At 41.4% G+C, this 15991-nt stretch overlaps 1 protein-coding gene across 1 annotated transcript in view; it reads right to left on the bottom strand.

Annotated features, from left to right (window-relative positions):
• Nucleotides 1–2421: 2421 nt before the first annotated feature.
• LOC126152287 (prostaglandin reductase 1-like) overlaps nt 2422–15991 on the bottom strand; it is a 37237-nt gene continuing 23667 nt past the window's right edge. The window contains exons 2-3 of the mRNA XM_049916000.1: nt 3746–4090; nt 2422–3176 (exon numbers count right to left, since the gene is read on the bottom strand). Of these exons, the coding sequence (XP_049771957.1) occupies nt 2724–3176; nt 3746–4090 (798 nt within the window). The 3' untranslated portion in view covers nt 2422–2723. The remainder of the gene's footprint in view (nt 3177–3745; nt 4091–15991) is intronic.

Here is a 15991-nt window from a genome sequence, read left to right as displayed (position 1 = left end):
CATACATACACAGTAGAGGAATCTTTCACTGCTGCCAGTTATGTCAGCTCTAACAAGTTACAATGAGGTGATCTGGAAAGACAGTTTCATATCATCAGCAAATAGGACAGAAGCTGTGAAAGGTAAATTTTTTAGTAGATCCTTGATGTACAAAATGAAGAGGAGAGGCATAGGGTGGAGTCCTGTGGGATAATTAAGGTTATTAATTCTGCCTCTGAATGAACTTTCTGTCCTTGTTAAGTTGCAAGTTTGACCAGCTGTTTACTGTTGGAGATACATGAGTGAAACCATTCACTGAAGGCACCCCTAATTGCATAAGCTTCCACCTTATGAAACATCAAGGATTGGCTCAAAAAGATCAAATGCCTTTGTGAGACCTATAAAGAGACCAAAAGAAGAGTTTCTCATTAAACACATTTATAATGCGGCCTGTGAAAGTGAAAATTTCTTCACTTATTGATCTGTTTTTATGAAAGCTAAATTAGTGTTCAGATGATAAGCTGTTGCTTCCAAGAAAAGTTGTTAGATTTATTTATATGACCTTTCAAAATAATCTAGAGAAGCTGATAGAATGGAGATTTTCTGATAGTTGTTGACATCATACCTAGCCTCATTTTTTGAACAAAGGAACTGTCTTAGTCTTCTTGAAAGCTTCAAGGAAAATGCTAGTATAAAGTGCCAAAAGCGTATGCCTGTTCCATTGGCCAATAATTTTCAGACCTTCACATTTGGATACAGGTGCTAAAAATAGTGATTTACTAATGTTACACTTTATGTTACGACTGCTTTAGAAGGAAATGTGCACCAAGGTAATACACAATTAGCAATGTTGGTGAAGTGTAGATTAAATGTATCATGCTTTCTATTGTGTCTGCAACTAGATTATTGTTCTAGCATATATATTCCAAATTTTACTGATTTTCAGTATCCCCTTGACAATGTCCCAAAAGGCCCTACGTTTATTGGTGGATTCACTTACAGGTTTGTTATTGTGCAGTTGATAACAATAATGAAAATTCTGGGAGAGAGCAATATGTAAAATAAGGGCAAGGCAACTTCTCATGTGTAGGTTTGCCTTTCCCTTATTTTATGAATTGTGCAGTTGATTAGCCTTATAAATTATTTTAATGGATCTTCTTGACAGGTTTAAGTAGTTGTGAAAATTTGAATCACTAGTTATAATGCTTTGCTCATAAAATCTCTTCTTAGTCTTACATGATATTCTGATGCCTTTTTTACCCAACCATGATTTAGTCCTCCATGTGTGTTTTTAATGTCACATCCTTTAGTGCAAAGGCAACATTGAAATCCTTGAGTGCTGCACCAAGGAAGGCTGCTTTTGTTTGGACCGCATTAACCTCTTTGTATACTGTATGCCACATCTGACACTCTGACACATCTGAATGTTTTTGAAGATTTGGATACTATTTGGCTCATTTACATATCTTTAAAAGACAAATTTAGTTATAGTGGAAGATACTGTACTCTTGTCAGGCAAGTTGATTTTAAATAGTATCTCAGTTTGGTCTCAAATTCCGTTAGACAAGTTCTGTAATTTTGATATGGGAACAGAGTCAGAATCATCAATATAGTATCAGTGCTACTACTAGAATTCATTGTACCCTTGTGGGTCCATTACTGCTTTTGCATACTGGAAGTCAAAGGCTTGATACTTTAATCATATTAGAAGATATTCTGAAAGAAAGTAGCATTAAAGCCATCACTCTGAAATACGTTTTCCCCCTGTTCATATAAAAACGTAACTCATGTTCTTATCTGGTTAAAGACACTGAAAGGTCAATAAATTCAAGAATAAATTCAGAGAATATTTATATTAGTTTGTGTGATGTCTATTGTACAATGTTCAAAATGTTTCTCACCATATCAGGGATCAGTTTTTCTTACTGTATTTGAATCTACCACTTCCCTGACAAGCAGTAGCCAGCCTCCACTACTTCTGTTTGATCTACAGAAACAGCTTCCAATTTTGTAATTCATAAATTTAAGTAGTAGCAGGTTATCAGTTTTGATCCAGTGCTCTGTAGAACACATTATGTATGTAGTGTCTTCGCCTTTGGAAAGGACTTCTAATTATACTACAGGTAGTTTGCTCTTAATAGACTGTGTATTTTAGTAAAAGATGTTCAAGGTTGTTCTAGTTTGTGTTATAATGGAAATGGGATTGTAGGTCAGAAGTCATGATTCTTGGTTGATAGAATCAATGAGTTTCAAATCAATTGAAGATTGCGAAGTTTGGTTTCAAAATATTTCTTGTTTTATTTATCATTTACACCTAAGATCTTGGGACAACAATCTCAGCAGTTTCTCAGTTATCATTTACTTTCTGTCTTGCATACAGTGAAAGTTATCCAAACATTTGGTTTCAGATTTATAGCAAAAAGTGTTTTATCCAATTACAGCTTATTTTTAGTATTTTTATTATGAGAAACATGTTTACAAAGTAATGAAAGATTGTCTCATGTTTTGCATTGATGGTAAAGACAGTAATGTTAGCAAATATGTTACAGTGTTATGACAATATTTTATTATATTACTAACACAACACAACCAAACACTTCTTCATAGCTGTGATGTGATGTGATGTGATGTGGATGCAGGCAGTCAACTAAAGTGATTCCAATTTACCTTTCATTGCTCATCAACCCCATTAAAATCCTCGTATCAAAGAATTCTATTTGACTGCAAATCCACAACTGAGTAGATTAAACTTTGATGACTGCTTTTCCAACATTTTCTCCCTTAAGCATACCAATAAATGCTTTTGGCATATTTTCAAATCCTTCTGTGACAGTCTCTCTGTATTTCAATTTTCCTTCTTTAATCCACTGTATATTTTGTTTAATTCCCTCATCCCATCGGTCCAACCAACGTTTAACTAAAAATCCCTCCATTTTCAGCTCTTTGAAAATCATGGCTGGCTGTAAGATGGGTGCAGTTGGTATTTCTGTGGAATTGTAACTAGATATAGAGCCACAGACTGAAATTCTTCCTCCTGTTCTCATATTATATATTACATCACTGCTCAGCTTCCCTCCTACATTGTCAAAGTATACATCCACACCTTCAGGTGCAGCCTCTTTTAATGCTGTTGCAACATCCATGGACTTGTAGTTGTATGCATGATGAAAACCCAGTTCATCCTTGAGCCATTTTACCTGTGAACAGAAAACAAATTTATTGTGGTGACTTTCGGAAACATATGGTTCTGACAGGTAAAAAGATTTATTGCAAAGTATCCTGTACAGTCATTAAACATTAGAAGAGTTTTAATGGTAGATCTGTGCTTTGAACGAAATGTTTAAATAACATGGGATCTATATTAATATTAAGTTTCTAAAGTACTACAAATATGAATGAATGTATGGAGGGCAGCTTTGACCTGTGTTCTCCTCATATGGAGCTAATGAGCGTACAACTAATTTGTGGTAAAAAAGAAGTATTATGCAGCATGTACAATGTAAAATGTAATACAGATTGTTTGTACCCAGGAGGTTTAACACATTTTGTTCACTAGGGGACTATCGTTATGTCAACTGTGTGATCTCTCTCTCTCTCTCTCTCTCTCTCTCTCTCTCTCTCTCTCTCTCTCTCTGTGTGTGTGTGTGTGTGTGTGTGTGTGTGTGTGTGTGTGTGTGTGTGTGTGTGTGAGAGAGAGAGAGAGAGAGAGAGAGAGAGAGAGAGAGAGAGAGACTGACTCCAGATGGCCAGATGATATGTAACCTACCTTTTCATCAGACCCAGCAAAGCCAATGACCCTGCAGCCTTTTATACGAGCAATTTGACCTACAATGGAGCCAACAGCACCAGCTGCCCCACTGACCACAGCCACCTCTCCTGTCTTGGGATGGCAGAGTTCAAGAAATCCAAAATACGCAGAATTGCCTGGCATGCCTAAGACCCCCAGGCACAGTGACAAGGGCAAGTCGCCAACATCAGGTGCTAAAATGGGTGCCCACAAGTCGTTATGGTTCTTTGTGTCAGCCACTGTGTGATCACGCCAGCCCCAGTAACCGACGACGTACTTCCCGACTGGGAAGTCAGGTGAGCGGCTCTCCACAACGCGTGCCACCTGCAAGTCCAGAAAAAATACATCAATTTGTACATACAAAATATGTGTAAACAATTGTGCACAGAGAAATTTGCAGACCCAAAAGCTGCTGCAGCATAGGGCATAACTAGTTGGAGCTACTGGAGTAATTTTTCAGGCCTCCGGAGGTCAAGGAGCTCCACTGCCCCCTGCCCAAAAAAGAAGGGATAGGAAGTATTAACACTTAATTCTCTGGGAGAAGGTTGTAGAATTGAGTCAGTATTTCTATTTTGAGATAGTCTTATGAATTACACTTTATTCATATAAAAATGACTTTGTAAACTTTGTGTGTGGATAACCAAGATAGTTATTTAGATTATAAATGTACAAGAAATTGTGTGGAATGTAATGGCTACTACTGCACGAAGAAAAAGCCAAATTCTGAAAGCAGCTGAAGAAAATTTTCATGTTCTACAGAGGGAATAAAGACAGACTTGTTAGTTACCTAAAATTGGGAAGGGGACAGAGCCTCATCTAGCTGTAGGTCATAGTAGTGGAGGGATACAGGCACATGTGCATCCTCTTTAGCTTATTAAATATTTTCTCTCACAGCATATTCTCTGGACATGACACCCAGTGACACGAAGAAACCACTGCTTGGCTGGCATGTTGTGATGAAGCAAGCTGGGATGTTTTCACTTCCCCTCTTGTTTTGCCATTTGCCTCCATAAAATTCATTTTTCATGTCTGACTAATTACCATTAACATACATGAGCATAATCTGCAATTTCATAAATGAGAAAGGTTGGCTGTCAGTTTTAAAGAATATACCACCCGATCTAATTTTGTGCTTAGTTTTATGTATGTAACTGATTTTCTAATTTTTTTGACTATTCCTAGTTAATATCTTTTGTTATAGGGTGAAATCAATAATTGTTTCATAACTTAAATTCTGTTGTTGACTCATAAACAAATATAAATTCTGTACTAATTATAAACATTTGGAGAAACAACTGGTAGTATTCTTAAACGATCTATTTGGCTCTATTCGAAAATATGGTAGCAAAGCCAGCCCCTAATTAATTCCAAAGTAATTAACAATTTTATCGAAAGTATTGTTTGCATAACGATATCTGTTAATTTCATCATTTAAACAAATAGTTAGGCCTAACTCTTGTACTAGAGGAGACCACTGTAAAGACACAAATTTTCAATGTATTCAGTTAATTTAATGAGTTAAGTTTTAATTGTAATTTGTGTAAATTAAATATCAAACAATGTGTAGTTTGAGCACCTATATTGTGATGATATATAAGGGCCCGATTTTTGGTTCTGAGATAGTCAGTCCATGGTCGAGTTTCAGATGAGGAACCCGTGTTGATTAGATCAACAATAATGCATCCACTTAATTGTGAAATAAGTGTAATAAGCCATGTGCTAAGACAGTGACAGTGTCTGTTCAATACTTACCATATTATGTGGCAAGAACTGTGTGGTTAGGTTTTTACTGATCGTAGACGTTCAACAGTGAACTATTGTTGCCGTATGTTGACGTTTGCTTGCAACCTATTAATGAGACGCATCGAAAGTTAAAGAATAGTGCACTGGCCATATAATTGATAATTGTGTATTATGGGTGGGGGGGGGGGGGGGGGTTGTGAACAGTTAAAGTAAAGAACTGTGAAATGCAAATGTGCACCTGTCGGCTACATCATTTAAAGTAGTCAGTGTTGATCTTCCAACACCCATTTTTCAGCCAGTGTAGCAACACTGTACATCGACACCAAAGACAACAAATGAAGAAACAAAGCAGGCGAACGTTACAATGTGCAGAATTAACAACTAAGTGATTTTTTAGGTCAAATGTTTCTTGAATAGCCAAAATACAGATTTCTACAATGAAAATATCTGCCAAGTCGTCCATTGTTGTGAAAAATTAGTTACATTGAAAGGAGATAATGCAGAGAACTAATACCACACCACCAAATCTCAGTCACAGGGCCATTTCTTTCTTTTTTTTTAAATCGTGATAATTAAAAATTCAAGACTGCTCCTGAAAGGCAGAAGAATCAGCAGTGATGAACAGATTGAAAAAGGAAACTACAGCATTAAAGACACATAAGATTTATCCAGTGAACCTGTGGTCTGTAATAAAAGTGTCATGATCAATCTCTCCATTGGCAAAAGATTCCTGGCTTGTTCCCCATTCATATGTCCAGGACGGGACTGCCAAGGGTGAGATGATCATGAGAAAAAACATTGAATAACCATCAAAAGGGTATCATTCTAGGAGTCTGAATGTGAGATGACAGAAGATTCTGGTAGGAAAGATAGAAAACCTAAATAGGAAATGTAAAGACTCAAGTTAGATATAGGGGGAGGAGGGAACGGGGATCAGTGAAGTTAAATAGAATGATGATACAAATCAGTCAGCAGCAGAAAATAGTGTAAGCAGAGTGGGATTTGTCATGAATAGGAAGCTAGATCAGAAAGAAAGTTACTGTGGAGAATTCAGTGATAGAATTATTTCCATCACAATCAACAGCAAACAAACGTCAACAACAAGGGTTCAGGTATACATGCTGACATCGCAAGCAGAGGATGAAGAGACATTAAGTTGATGATACTATTAAATGAGCAATTCACTATTTAAAAGGAAATGGTAATGTCACAACTCAAGACCGGATTATATGCATTTGCACGTTGCATATGCATTTGCATATTTGGCTCCTCTTCACCAGTTATTGCGTATTTTAACTGAAAACTAGTGACAATGCATATTTTCGCTCTATGTTTACAATATTTTAAAAATTTAGACAGGCGTTCTCTAGCTCGATCTAGTTTTTATGTCTCTCAGATGGACCACGACCTAGAACTGTGTGCAATCGCTAACAGAGAGGCCACTGCCTAGCAAAATCGTTACACAAGAGAAACAGGGAAAGGCAGACAGAGTCAATGCTCCTGCGCCCGAGCCCCCGGTTAATCCCCTCCACTGTCATACCTTACGTGTCAGCAACAATTGAATTAAACTACGCAAGCTTTTAGTCGCACGTCCATTGTTTCAGTTTAGTTTTCTATTTACTTATACACAGTTGCATGTGTTTACTACATGTAGTGTGCAACGTGTCGTCCTCTAAGCCGCCCAGAAAAAGAAACATTGTTTCGTGGATAGCTGACCATCCTGGAACATTTACATATGACGGAATTGTTTTGTATTGTCAAGTTTGCGAGAAAAACGTTTTGTGCAAAAGTTTCAAATATACCAGCATGTCAAGACAAGTCTTCATGTCGAAGGAATGCAGAAGAAAGACCACAACAACTTCTGACAGCAGCAAGTTGCAGGAGCAATGATTTGTCCAAAGGTAAACAAAAAAGTCGTTTTAACATGAATCTACATGAAGCATTCATTGCAAGCAGTATTCCTCTTCACAAACTTACAAACCTTATCCTCAAAGACTTCATGCACAAACATTGCTTATATCAAAATATACTAGCTGAATCTACATTGCGTAAACATTACATACTGACAATTTGTGTAAATGTTCTGGAAGAAATATGTAATGAACTCAAGGACAGCATTATCTGGATTTTAGTTGAAACTACAGACGCTCATGGCTGCTACATTGCAAATTTGATTGTTGGTGCTTTAAAAGAAGAGCCGCTGCCTTTCTATTTAGCGATCCGCAAAGAACTTGAAAAAGTAAATCATTCTACGATCGCCATATTTGTGAATGAGGGTGTTAGAAAAATATTTCCAGAATCTTCTGCAGATGAATGGGTGTTTGTGTTTATTTCAGATGCTGCTCCCTATATGACCAAAGCAAAAAAAGCTGTCTGAATATTTTATCCCAATTTGATTCATGTGATGTGCTTTGCTCACAGAGTACATCGCCTTGCTGAAGAAGTATGTTCCACATTTGTGAATGTAAATAAACTGATTTCATCCACTAAGAAAGTGATTCTAAAGGCTCCTGCTTACATCAAGACCTACAAAGGAAAACTACCAGATGCCCCTTTACCTCCCGAACCAGTGATAACTCGTTGGGGTACGTGGGTCAAAGCTGTGTTGTTTTAAAATGAACATTTCGAGCCCATTAGTGGGGTAGTAAATTACTTCGATAGTACAGAGGCTTTGGCAGTTCACCAGTGCAAGGAAGCTTTTAATGATCCTGGTATTAAAAAAGACGTTGCTGTGATTAGCACTCATTTTTCCTATATACCTGCAAATATTGAAAAGATTGAAACTCAAGAATTGGCATTGAATGAATCTATTCAGTTAATGAATAAAATTATTCTAGTTTAACTAGATAATATAGTATCATTGCCAGAGGTATTCCCAAGAAAACTTAAAGAAAAGTTTGAGAACATTTTAAACAATAACCCGGGTTTTGAACCCTTGTGATAAATTGATAGTTTAATTAATGGGACAAGTGAACTCTTACCAGAAACAATAAGTGCCAACATAGCACCCAAATTCATATACTGCCCAGTTACTTCAGTTGATTCAGAATGGTCCTTTTTTGATTATAAAAATGTTCTGAGTGATCGAAGACACAATCTTAGTACCGATCATTTGGAACAGTACTTGGTCATTTATGTTTATGATAGTGGAAAAATGTAAAATAAATTGCTAATGATGTTTTGGTCCAGTAGAATTAATTAAAAGTTAATGCTGTTCAAATAAATTCTGATTTTATGTTGTTTTTGGAATAAAATATTTCGGAGTTTTTGAGCCTGCCCCTCTGCAAGCAATATATCTCGAAGTTGGTCCTGTGCGTATTGATTGTTTTGTTGTGACTCACTCACATCACATCCACTTGTTACTTACAACCTACCAGAGAGCATTCAGAAAATGATATCAGCATTCTAAATGTACCGATTTTTCATGTGGCTGGCCCTCTTCCTCATAATTGATATGCACAGGTTCGTCTTTGAGATGTAATGAATGCAGTAACTACCATGTTATTTTATTTTTTGATCTTGCATATTTTGACACTTTTCATGCATATTTTAAGATTTTTATGATGCATGTAATCTGGTCTTTAGTCGTAACCTTGGAGGATTGGAATGTGATAGTAGGGGAAGGAATGGAAGAAAGAGTTGAGAGAGAATATGCGCTTGATAGTTGGAAAAAAAAACTGTTGAAAAATCACAAGAAAAGGAGGTATACTTGGATAAAGCCTGGAGCTGTGAGAAGATTTCAGTTGAATTACATCAGTGTCAGACAGTAATTTCAAAATCAGATTGTGGAAGATATAGATTCAGATCACAATTTAGTAATCACGAAGAGTAAATCAAAGTTTGAGTCACTGGTAAGAATCAATGTGGAAAGAAGTGAGATACAGATGTACTGAAGAATGGTGTGTGTGTATGACATTCTCTAGATACTGTGATAATGAATATCATAAAAGGAGAAGGAAGAGTGGTGAAGGAAAGAAGGAAAAGGACTGGAGAGGTCTAGGAAAAGGGGTAGATTTCAGATAAACCACCCAGAACTGTGGGTCAGGGAAGACTTACGGGATGGGATGAGAATGAAAGACTGTTGTTGGGAACTGCACCAGACATGATTTGAAAACATTGACAGCTTAAAGGTGGAAACACAGTAATATGCAAGACAGAGATTACTGCTAAAACATCATGTACAGGTGGTAGCACATTGTTAATATTTAATACTGTGATTTTATTATTTTTATTACAAGAAATTATGTTTTAAAAACCTGAATTTCAGAACATTGTTTTGTAAGAAATGGCTTTTCAAAAATCGAAACTTGTGATTTTTATAGCTGAGCGGGGGAGGGGTGTACGATTGGAGAGGTGCGTTCTAGCAACTAAAATTTTACAACTTGAGCACAGAGTACATTGCAAACACACAAGAATTACAAAACTGTAAAGAATTTAACACGTGGATTTAGGAACAATGCACGATTTACTTTGCGAACTGTCAAAATTGAACTATCGACAAGATTTGTTGCTAAACTAATCTTAATGTTCCTATGTGCCTGATTTCTTTTGGTGAGGCCCATCCTACTATTGACTTGTCTGATGTACTCTTTGGCATGAGCACCCCAGTTGAGATGCTAGTGCATCTGTTGCTCTGATGTTCACACTCCAAAACTGAAGTTCGTTGTTCACATCTTGTATTAGTAACACATTAATGCCCTATTTGCTTCTATGGTATAATAGATGGTTTGATATGTAACCATCATTAAGCAAGAAATACAAGATCATGTCGTATTAATACAGTTTGTCAATAAGGAACAACAGCAAATAACGAAATTTTACTTACTGTTTACGTGCATGTCTGGATGTTAATGATAGACATCTGTCCAAAATTACTTCTAAATAAATGCACTAAATGTGAAGAACTTGGTTGCAGCTGTGTTGGGGATAGGTGTTCTATGTACTGGTGACATGTGAAAATTTGTGTCGGGCCAGGACTTGAACCTAGATTTCCTGCTTATCACTTTTTTCCTCAATATTGTTCATTGCATTTGGTCAGAATGGATGTCACATGACACCCCTTCAAGTTCATCGTTGATCCTTTTTCTCAGTTTTTTTTATTACAGAGGACAGCCAACCCTCTCTGACTGAACACGCTTTCTGACTGAACACGCTGAGTTATCAAGCTGGGAACCATTAGACTATCCGTGCATGCCCCCCGGACCGACCCAAACTTACATTTGTCACACTGTCTGCATCTCTATAATATTGTCTCTTACTTCATCAAGTTAGCAAGTATTTACATTCTGTGGTGGGCAAAAGATGGTAAAATCATAGGTCTCGATTTTTTTTTGTTGTGGTTTTAGGGCGCAAAACTGCTTTGGTCATTAGCGCCAGGTCCAGGACTTAAGAAACAGTAAAAAATCTAAAATAGAAACCAGCAGCAGTGGGAACGAAAGTCATAAAATTGGAGAAACTAAAAGCAGAAGGAAGGCTTAAAAATCCACTACAGAAAGGGGTTGGGTATCCCAAAAAAAGAACGCGATCGGCCGATCGCGTGTCATCTGCTAAAATTCACGATATATCAGGCGACAGCTGTAGACGGGCGCGTAACGGAGTAAAATAGGGGCACTCAATTAATAGGTGTCTTACCATCCACAACTGAGAGCAGTGGGGTTAGAGTGGGGGAGGATTGCCGCTTAAAAGATGTCTATGGCTAAAAAGACAGTGCCCTATCCAGAGTCTAGTTAAAATTACCACCTCCCGACGACGCGTTCGGGAGGAAGAGGTCCAAGCGCAAGGAAGAGTTTTCACGTCCCGCAATTTATTTTGGGGAAGTGTCAACCAGTGCGCGTGCCATAAATGAACAACACGACGACATAAAACGCTCCGTAGATCGGCGACGGGAATCGATGGAATAGCTGGCCGAAGAAGAGAGACTGCAGCCTTGGCTGCAATATCGGCCGCCTCATTTCCGCAGATACCAACGTGTCCCGGGAGCCAGAGGAATGTCACCGAGACGCCCCCCCAGGTGGAGCAAGCGCAGACAGTCCTGAATCCGGTGGACCAGAGGGTGCACAGGGTAAAGAGCTTGGAGACTGAGGAGAGAGCTGAGAGAATCGGAGCAGATAACGTACTGTATCTGCTGATGGAGGCGGATGTAGTGGACAGCCCGGAGAACAGCGTAAAGCTCTGCAGTATAGACCGAACACTGGTCGGGAAGCCGAAAGTGATTTGGGGTGTCGCCAACAACATAGGCACTCCCTACACCTAACGATGTTTTCAAGCCATCGGTGTAAATAAATGTGGCTTCCGTCATTTGTGCACATAGAGCAGCAAATGCCCGACGATAAACAAGTGAAGGGGTACCATCCGTGGGAAATCGACAAAGGTCACGGAGCAGGCAGATCCGGGGACGGAGCCAAGGCGGTGCTGTACCCCAAGTTGTCAAGAAGGTTTTAGGAAAGCGGAAGGTAAGAGACTGGAGCAGTTGAAGGAAGCGGACTCCCGGTGGTAGTAGGGAGGAGGGGCGGCCTGCATACCCTACATCAAAGGAGGCGTCGAAAAATATGTCATGGGCTGGATTAGCAGGCATGGAAGACAGATGGCTGGCATAACGGCTCAGAAGGACTGCTCGCCGATTGGACAGCGGAGGTTCAGCAGTCTCAGCATAAAGGCTTTCCACAGGACTGGTGTAAAAAGCTCCAGACACTAAACGTAATCCACGGTGGTGGATAGAGTCGAGACGCCGAAGAATAGACGGCCGAGCAGAGGAGTAGACTATGCTTCCATAGTCCAATTTCGAGCGCACTAAGGCGCGACAGAGGCGGAGAAGGACCACTCGGTCCGCTCCCCAGGAGGTACCATTCAGGACACGGAGGGTGTTGAGGGATCGCAGACAGCGAGCCAAAAGATACGAAATGTGGGAGGACCAGCATAGTTTTCTGTCAAACATAAGACCCAAGAATTTAGCGAAGTCTGAAAACGGAAGGTTGACAGGTCCTAGATGTAAGGAGGGTGGAAGAAACTCCTTACGTCGCCAAAAATTAACACAAACGGTCTTACTGGGAGAAAAACGGAAGCCGGTTTTGATGCTCCAAGAGTGGAGGCGATCGAGACATCCTTGAAGACGTCGTTCAAGAAGGCTGGTCCATTGAGAGCTGTAGTAGATCGCAAAATCGTCCACAAAGAGGGAGCCCGAGACGTCAGGAAGGAGACAATCCATAATTGGATTGATGGCAATGGCAAACAGTACAACACTCAGCACGGAGCCCTGGGGTACCCCGTTTTCTTGGGAGAAAGTACGGGAGAGAGTAGTGTTCACCCGCACCCTAAATGTGCGCTCTGCCATAAATTCGCGAAGAAAAAGGGGCAGCCGACCTCGAAAGCCCCAAGAGAACAGTGTGCGGAGGATACCTGTCCTCCAACAGGTATCGTATGCTCTCTCCAGATCAAAAAATATTGCTACTGTTTGGCGTTTCTGGAGAAAATTATTCATGATGTAAGTGGAGAGAGCAACTAGATGGTCAACTGCAGAACGATGCTTTCGGAATCCGCATTGGGCAGGTGTTAAAAGACTGCGGGATTCCAGCCACCAAGCTAAACGGTAATTCACCATACGCTCCAAAACCTTACAGACACTACTCGTGAGAGAAATGGGGCGATAGCTAGAGGGGAGAGTTTGTCCTTTCCAGGTTTCGGAACGGGAACGACGACAGCTTCCCGCCATCGTCGGGGAAAAGTACTGTCGGTCCAAATTCGATTATAAAGGCGAAGGAGGTAACGCAGACTATGGGTTGATAAATGCAGCAACATTTGGACGTGGATACAATCCGGTCCTGGGGCAGAGGAGCGAGAAGAAGAGAGTGCATGTTGGAGTTCCCGCATGGAGAAAACAGTATTGTAGCTTTCGCGATTTGGAGAGGAGAAAGCAAGAGGTCGCGCTTCCGCTGCACGTTTCTTCGGAAGAAACGCTTGCGGGTAATTGGAAGAGCTCGAAATCTCAGCAAAGTGCTGACCCAATGAGTTAAAAATTGCGACGGGGTCCACTAATGTATCATGCGCAACAGTGAGCCCAGAGACCGGGGAGAAACTAGGCGCACCTGAGAACCGTCGAAGCCAACTCCAAACTTCCGAGGAGGGAGTGAAGGTGTTAAATGAGCTAATAAAGAATTTCCAGCTTGCCTTCTTGCTATCGCGAATGATGCGACGGCATCGCGCATGGAGCTGCTTATAGCGGATACAGTTGGCCAAAGTAGGATGGTGACGGAAAATGCAAAGAGCACGTCGCCGCTCACGTAGTGCGTCATGGCATGCCTCGTTCCACCAAGGAACTGGGGGGCGCCGGGGCAATTCGGAGGTGCGTGGTATTGAACGTTCCGCAGCTGTAAAAATAACGTCGGTAATATGTGTGACCTCATCGTCGACGCTGGGAAAGCGACGGTCATCGAAAGTCGCTAGAGACGAAAAAAGTGTCCAGTCGGCTTGGGCAAACTTCCAGCGTCGCGGGCGCATATATGGCACTTGAGGCTGCAGTCTAAGGACACATGGAAAGTGGTCACTCGAGTGTGTATCATCAAGGGCGACCCATTCGAAGCGCCGAGCTAGCGGAATAGTACCGACCGCAAGGTCCAAATGAGATAAATTTGTCGTGGAGGCAGACAAAAATGTGGGGACCCCAGTGTTGAGGCAAACTAGATCCGCTTGGTGGAAGACGTCTAGCAATAGGGAGCCACGTGGACAAGGATGTGAAGATCCCCAAAGTGGGTGGTGGGCATTGAAGTCCCCAACCAGCAAATAGGGGGGTGGAAGCTGACCAAGAAGATGAAGGAGATCAGCTCGTGCCATTGGTGTGGACGATGGAATGTATACAGTACAAAGAGAGAATGTGTATCCGGAAAGGGAAAGACGGACGGCGACAGCTTGGAAGGAAGTGTTTAAGGGGATTGGGTGATAATGGAGAGTATCATGGAGAAGAATCATGAGTTCTCCATGGGCTGGAGAGCCTTCAACAGAGGGGAGATCATATCAGACGGACTGAAAATGAGGGAGAACAAAGCGGTCATGGGGATGCAGCTTCGTTTCCTGAAGACAGAAGATGACCGGCGAGTAGGATCGTAAGAGGATCGACAATTCATCCCTATTGGCTTGAATGCCGCGGATATTCCAGTGGATAATGGACAGGGGGTGAACAGAAAATGGAGGAATGTGACCAAAGTTGCTGTCAACTCAAAGACTGCTCGGAGCTAGCGACCGACAGCATGGAATGGCAGTCAGCCGAAGGCAGAAGATCCTGATCCCTAGGTTGGTCAGGAGCAGCTCCTGCCACCAGCGATCGGCCGGTTGACCGGCCACCAACAGTGCGCCTCGGCGACACAGAAGACGGCTGAGGGCGATTTCCGCCAGGTGGTGCTGTAGATGGGACACGCCTTGGCGGAGAAGGAGAGGAACTGGGTTTCTTTGTAGCCTTCTTAGAAGTATGATGTTTAGATGAAGGAGGAACCGATGGTTGTGAAGTTTCGGTACGTAAAAACTCGCCACGAGTATGCTCTTTTTTGGAAGGCTTGGTGTCGGACTTTGGGGCTCGAGATTTAGCAGAACCTGATGAAGGGTGAGCCATAGAGTGGGCAGGAGAAAGTGGTGAGGTTGAACGGGCGATCTTTGCGCTGGCCGATCTGACGACCGTGGCACTAAAGGTGAGGTCGCAAGTCTGCGTGGCCACCTCCTTTGTTGGCCGAGGAGAAGCAAGGACAGTGCTGTATTTTCCTGTCTGAGGCACGGTGGGCTGGCGACTGGCGAATAATTTTCGAGCAGCAAAGGTCGACACCTTTTCCTTCACTCTTATTTCCTGGATGAGCTTTTCGTCCTTAAAAACGGGGCAATCTCGAGAGGAAGCAGCGTGGTCACCCATACAGTTGATGCAGCGAGGGGATGGAGGTGGACAAGCACCCTCATGGGCATCCTTGCCACACGTAACACATTTGGCCGGATTGGAACAGGACTGGCTGGTGTGATTGAACCGCTGACACCGATAGTAACGCGTAGGGTTTGGGACATAAGGGCGAACGGAAATTATCTCATAGCCTGCTTTGATTTTCGATGGGAGTTGAACTTTGTCAAATGTCAAGAAGACAGTGCGGGTTGGAATGATGTTCGTGTCAACCCTTTTCATAACTCTATGAACAGCCGTTACGCCCTGGTCAGACAGGTAGTGCTGAAGTTCTTCGTCAGACAATCCATCGAGGGAGCGTGTATAAACGACCCCACGCGAGGAATTTAAGGTACGGTGCGGTTCCACCCGGACAGGGAAGGTGTGGAGCAGAGAAGTACGCAGCAATTTTTGTGCCTGGAGGGCACTGACTGTTTCTAACAACAGGGTGCCATTCCTTAATCTGGAACAAGACTTTACAGGACCTGCAATTGCGTTGACACCTTTCTGAATAATGAAAGGGTTGACCGTGGAGAAGTTGTGACCTTCGTCAGACCGAGAAACAACAAGGAACT

This window comes from Schistocerca cancellata, chromosome 1 (assembly GCF_023864275.1).
Source record: "Schistocerca cancellata isolate TAMUIC-IGC-003103 chromosome 1, iqSchCanc2.1, whole genome shotgun sequence".
Classification (NCBI taxonomy): Eukaryota; Metazoa; Arthropoda; class Insecta; order Orthoptera; family Acrididae; genus Schistocerca; species Schistocerca cancellata.
Note: the sequence above shows the minus strand (reverse complement) of the source record. Positions and strands in the feature narration are given on the sequence as shown.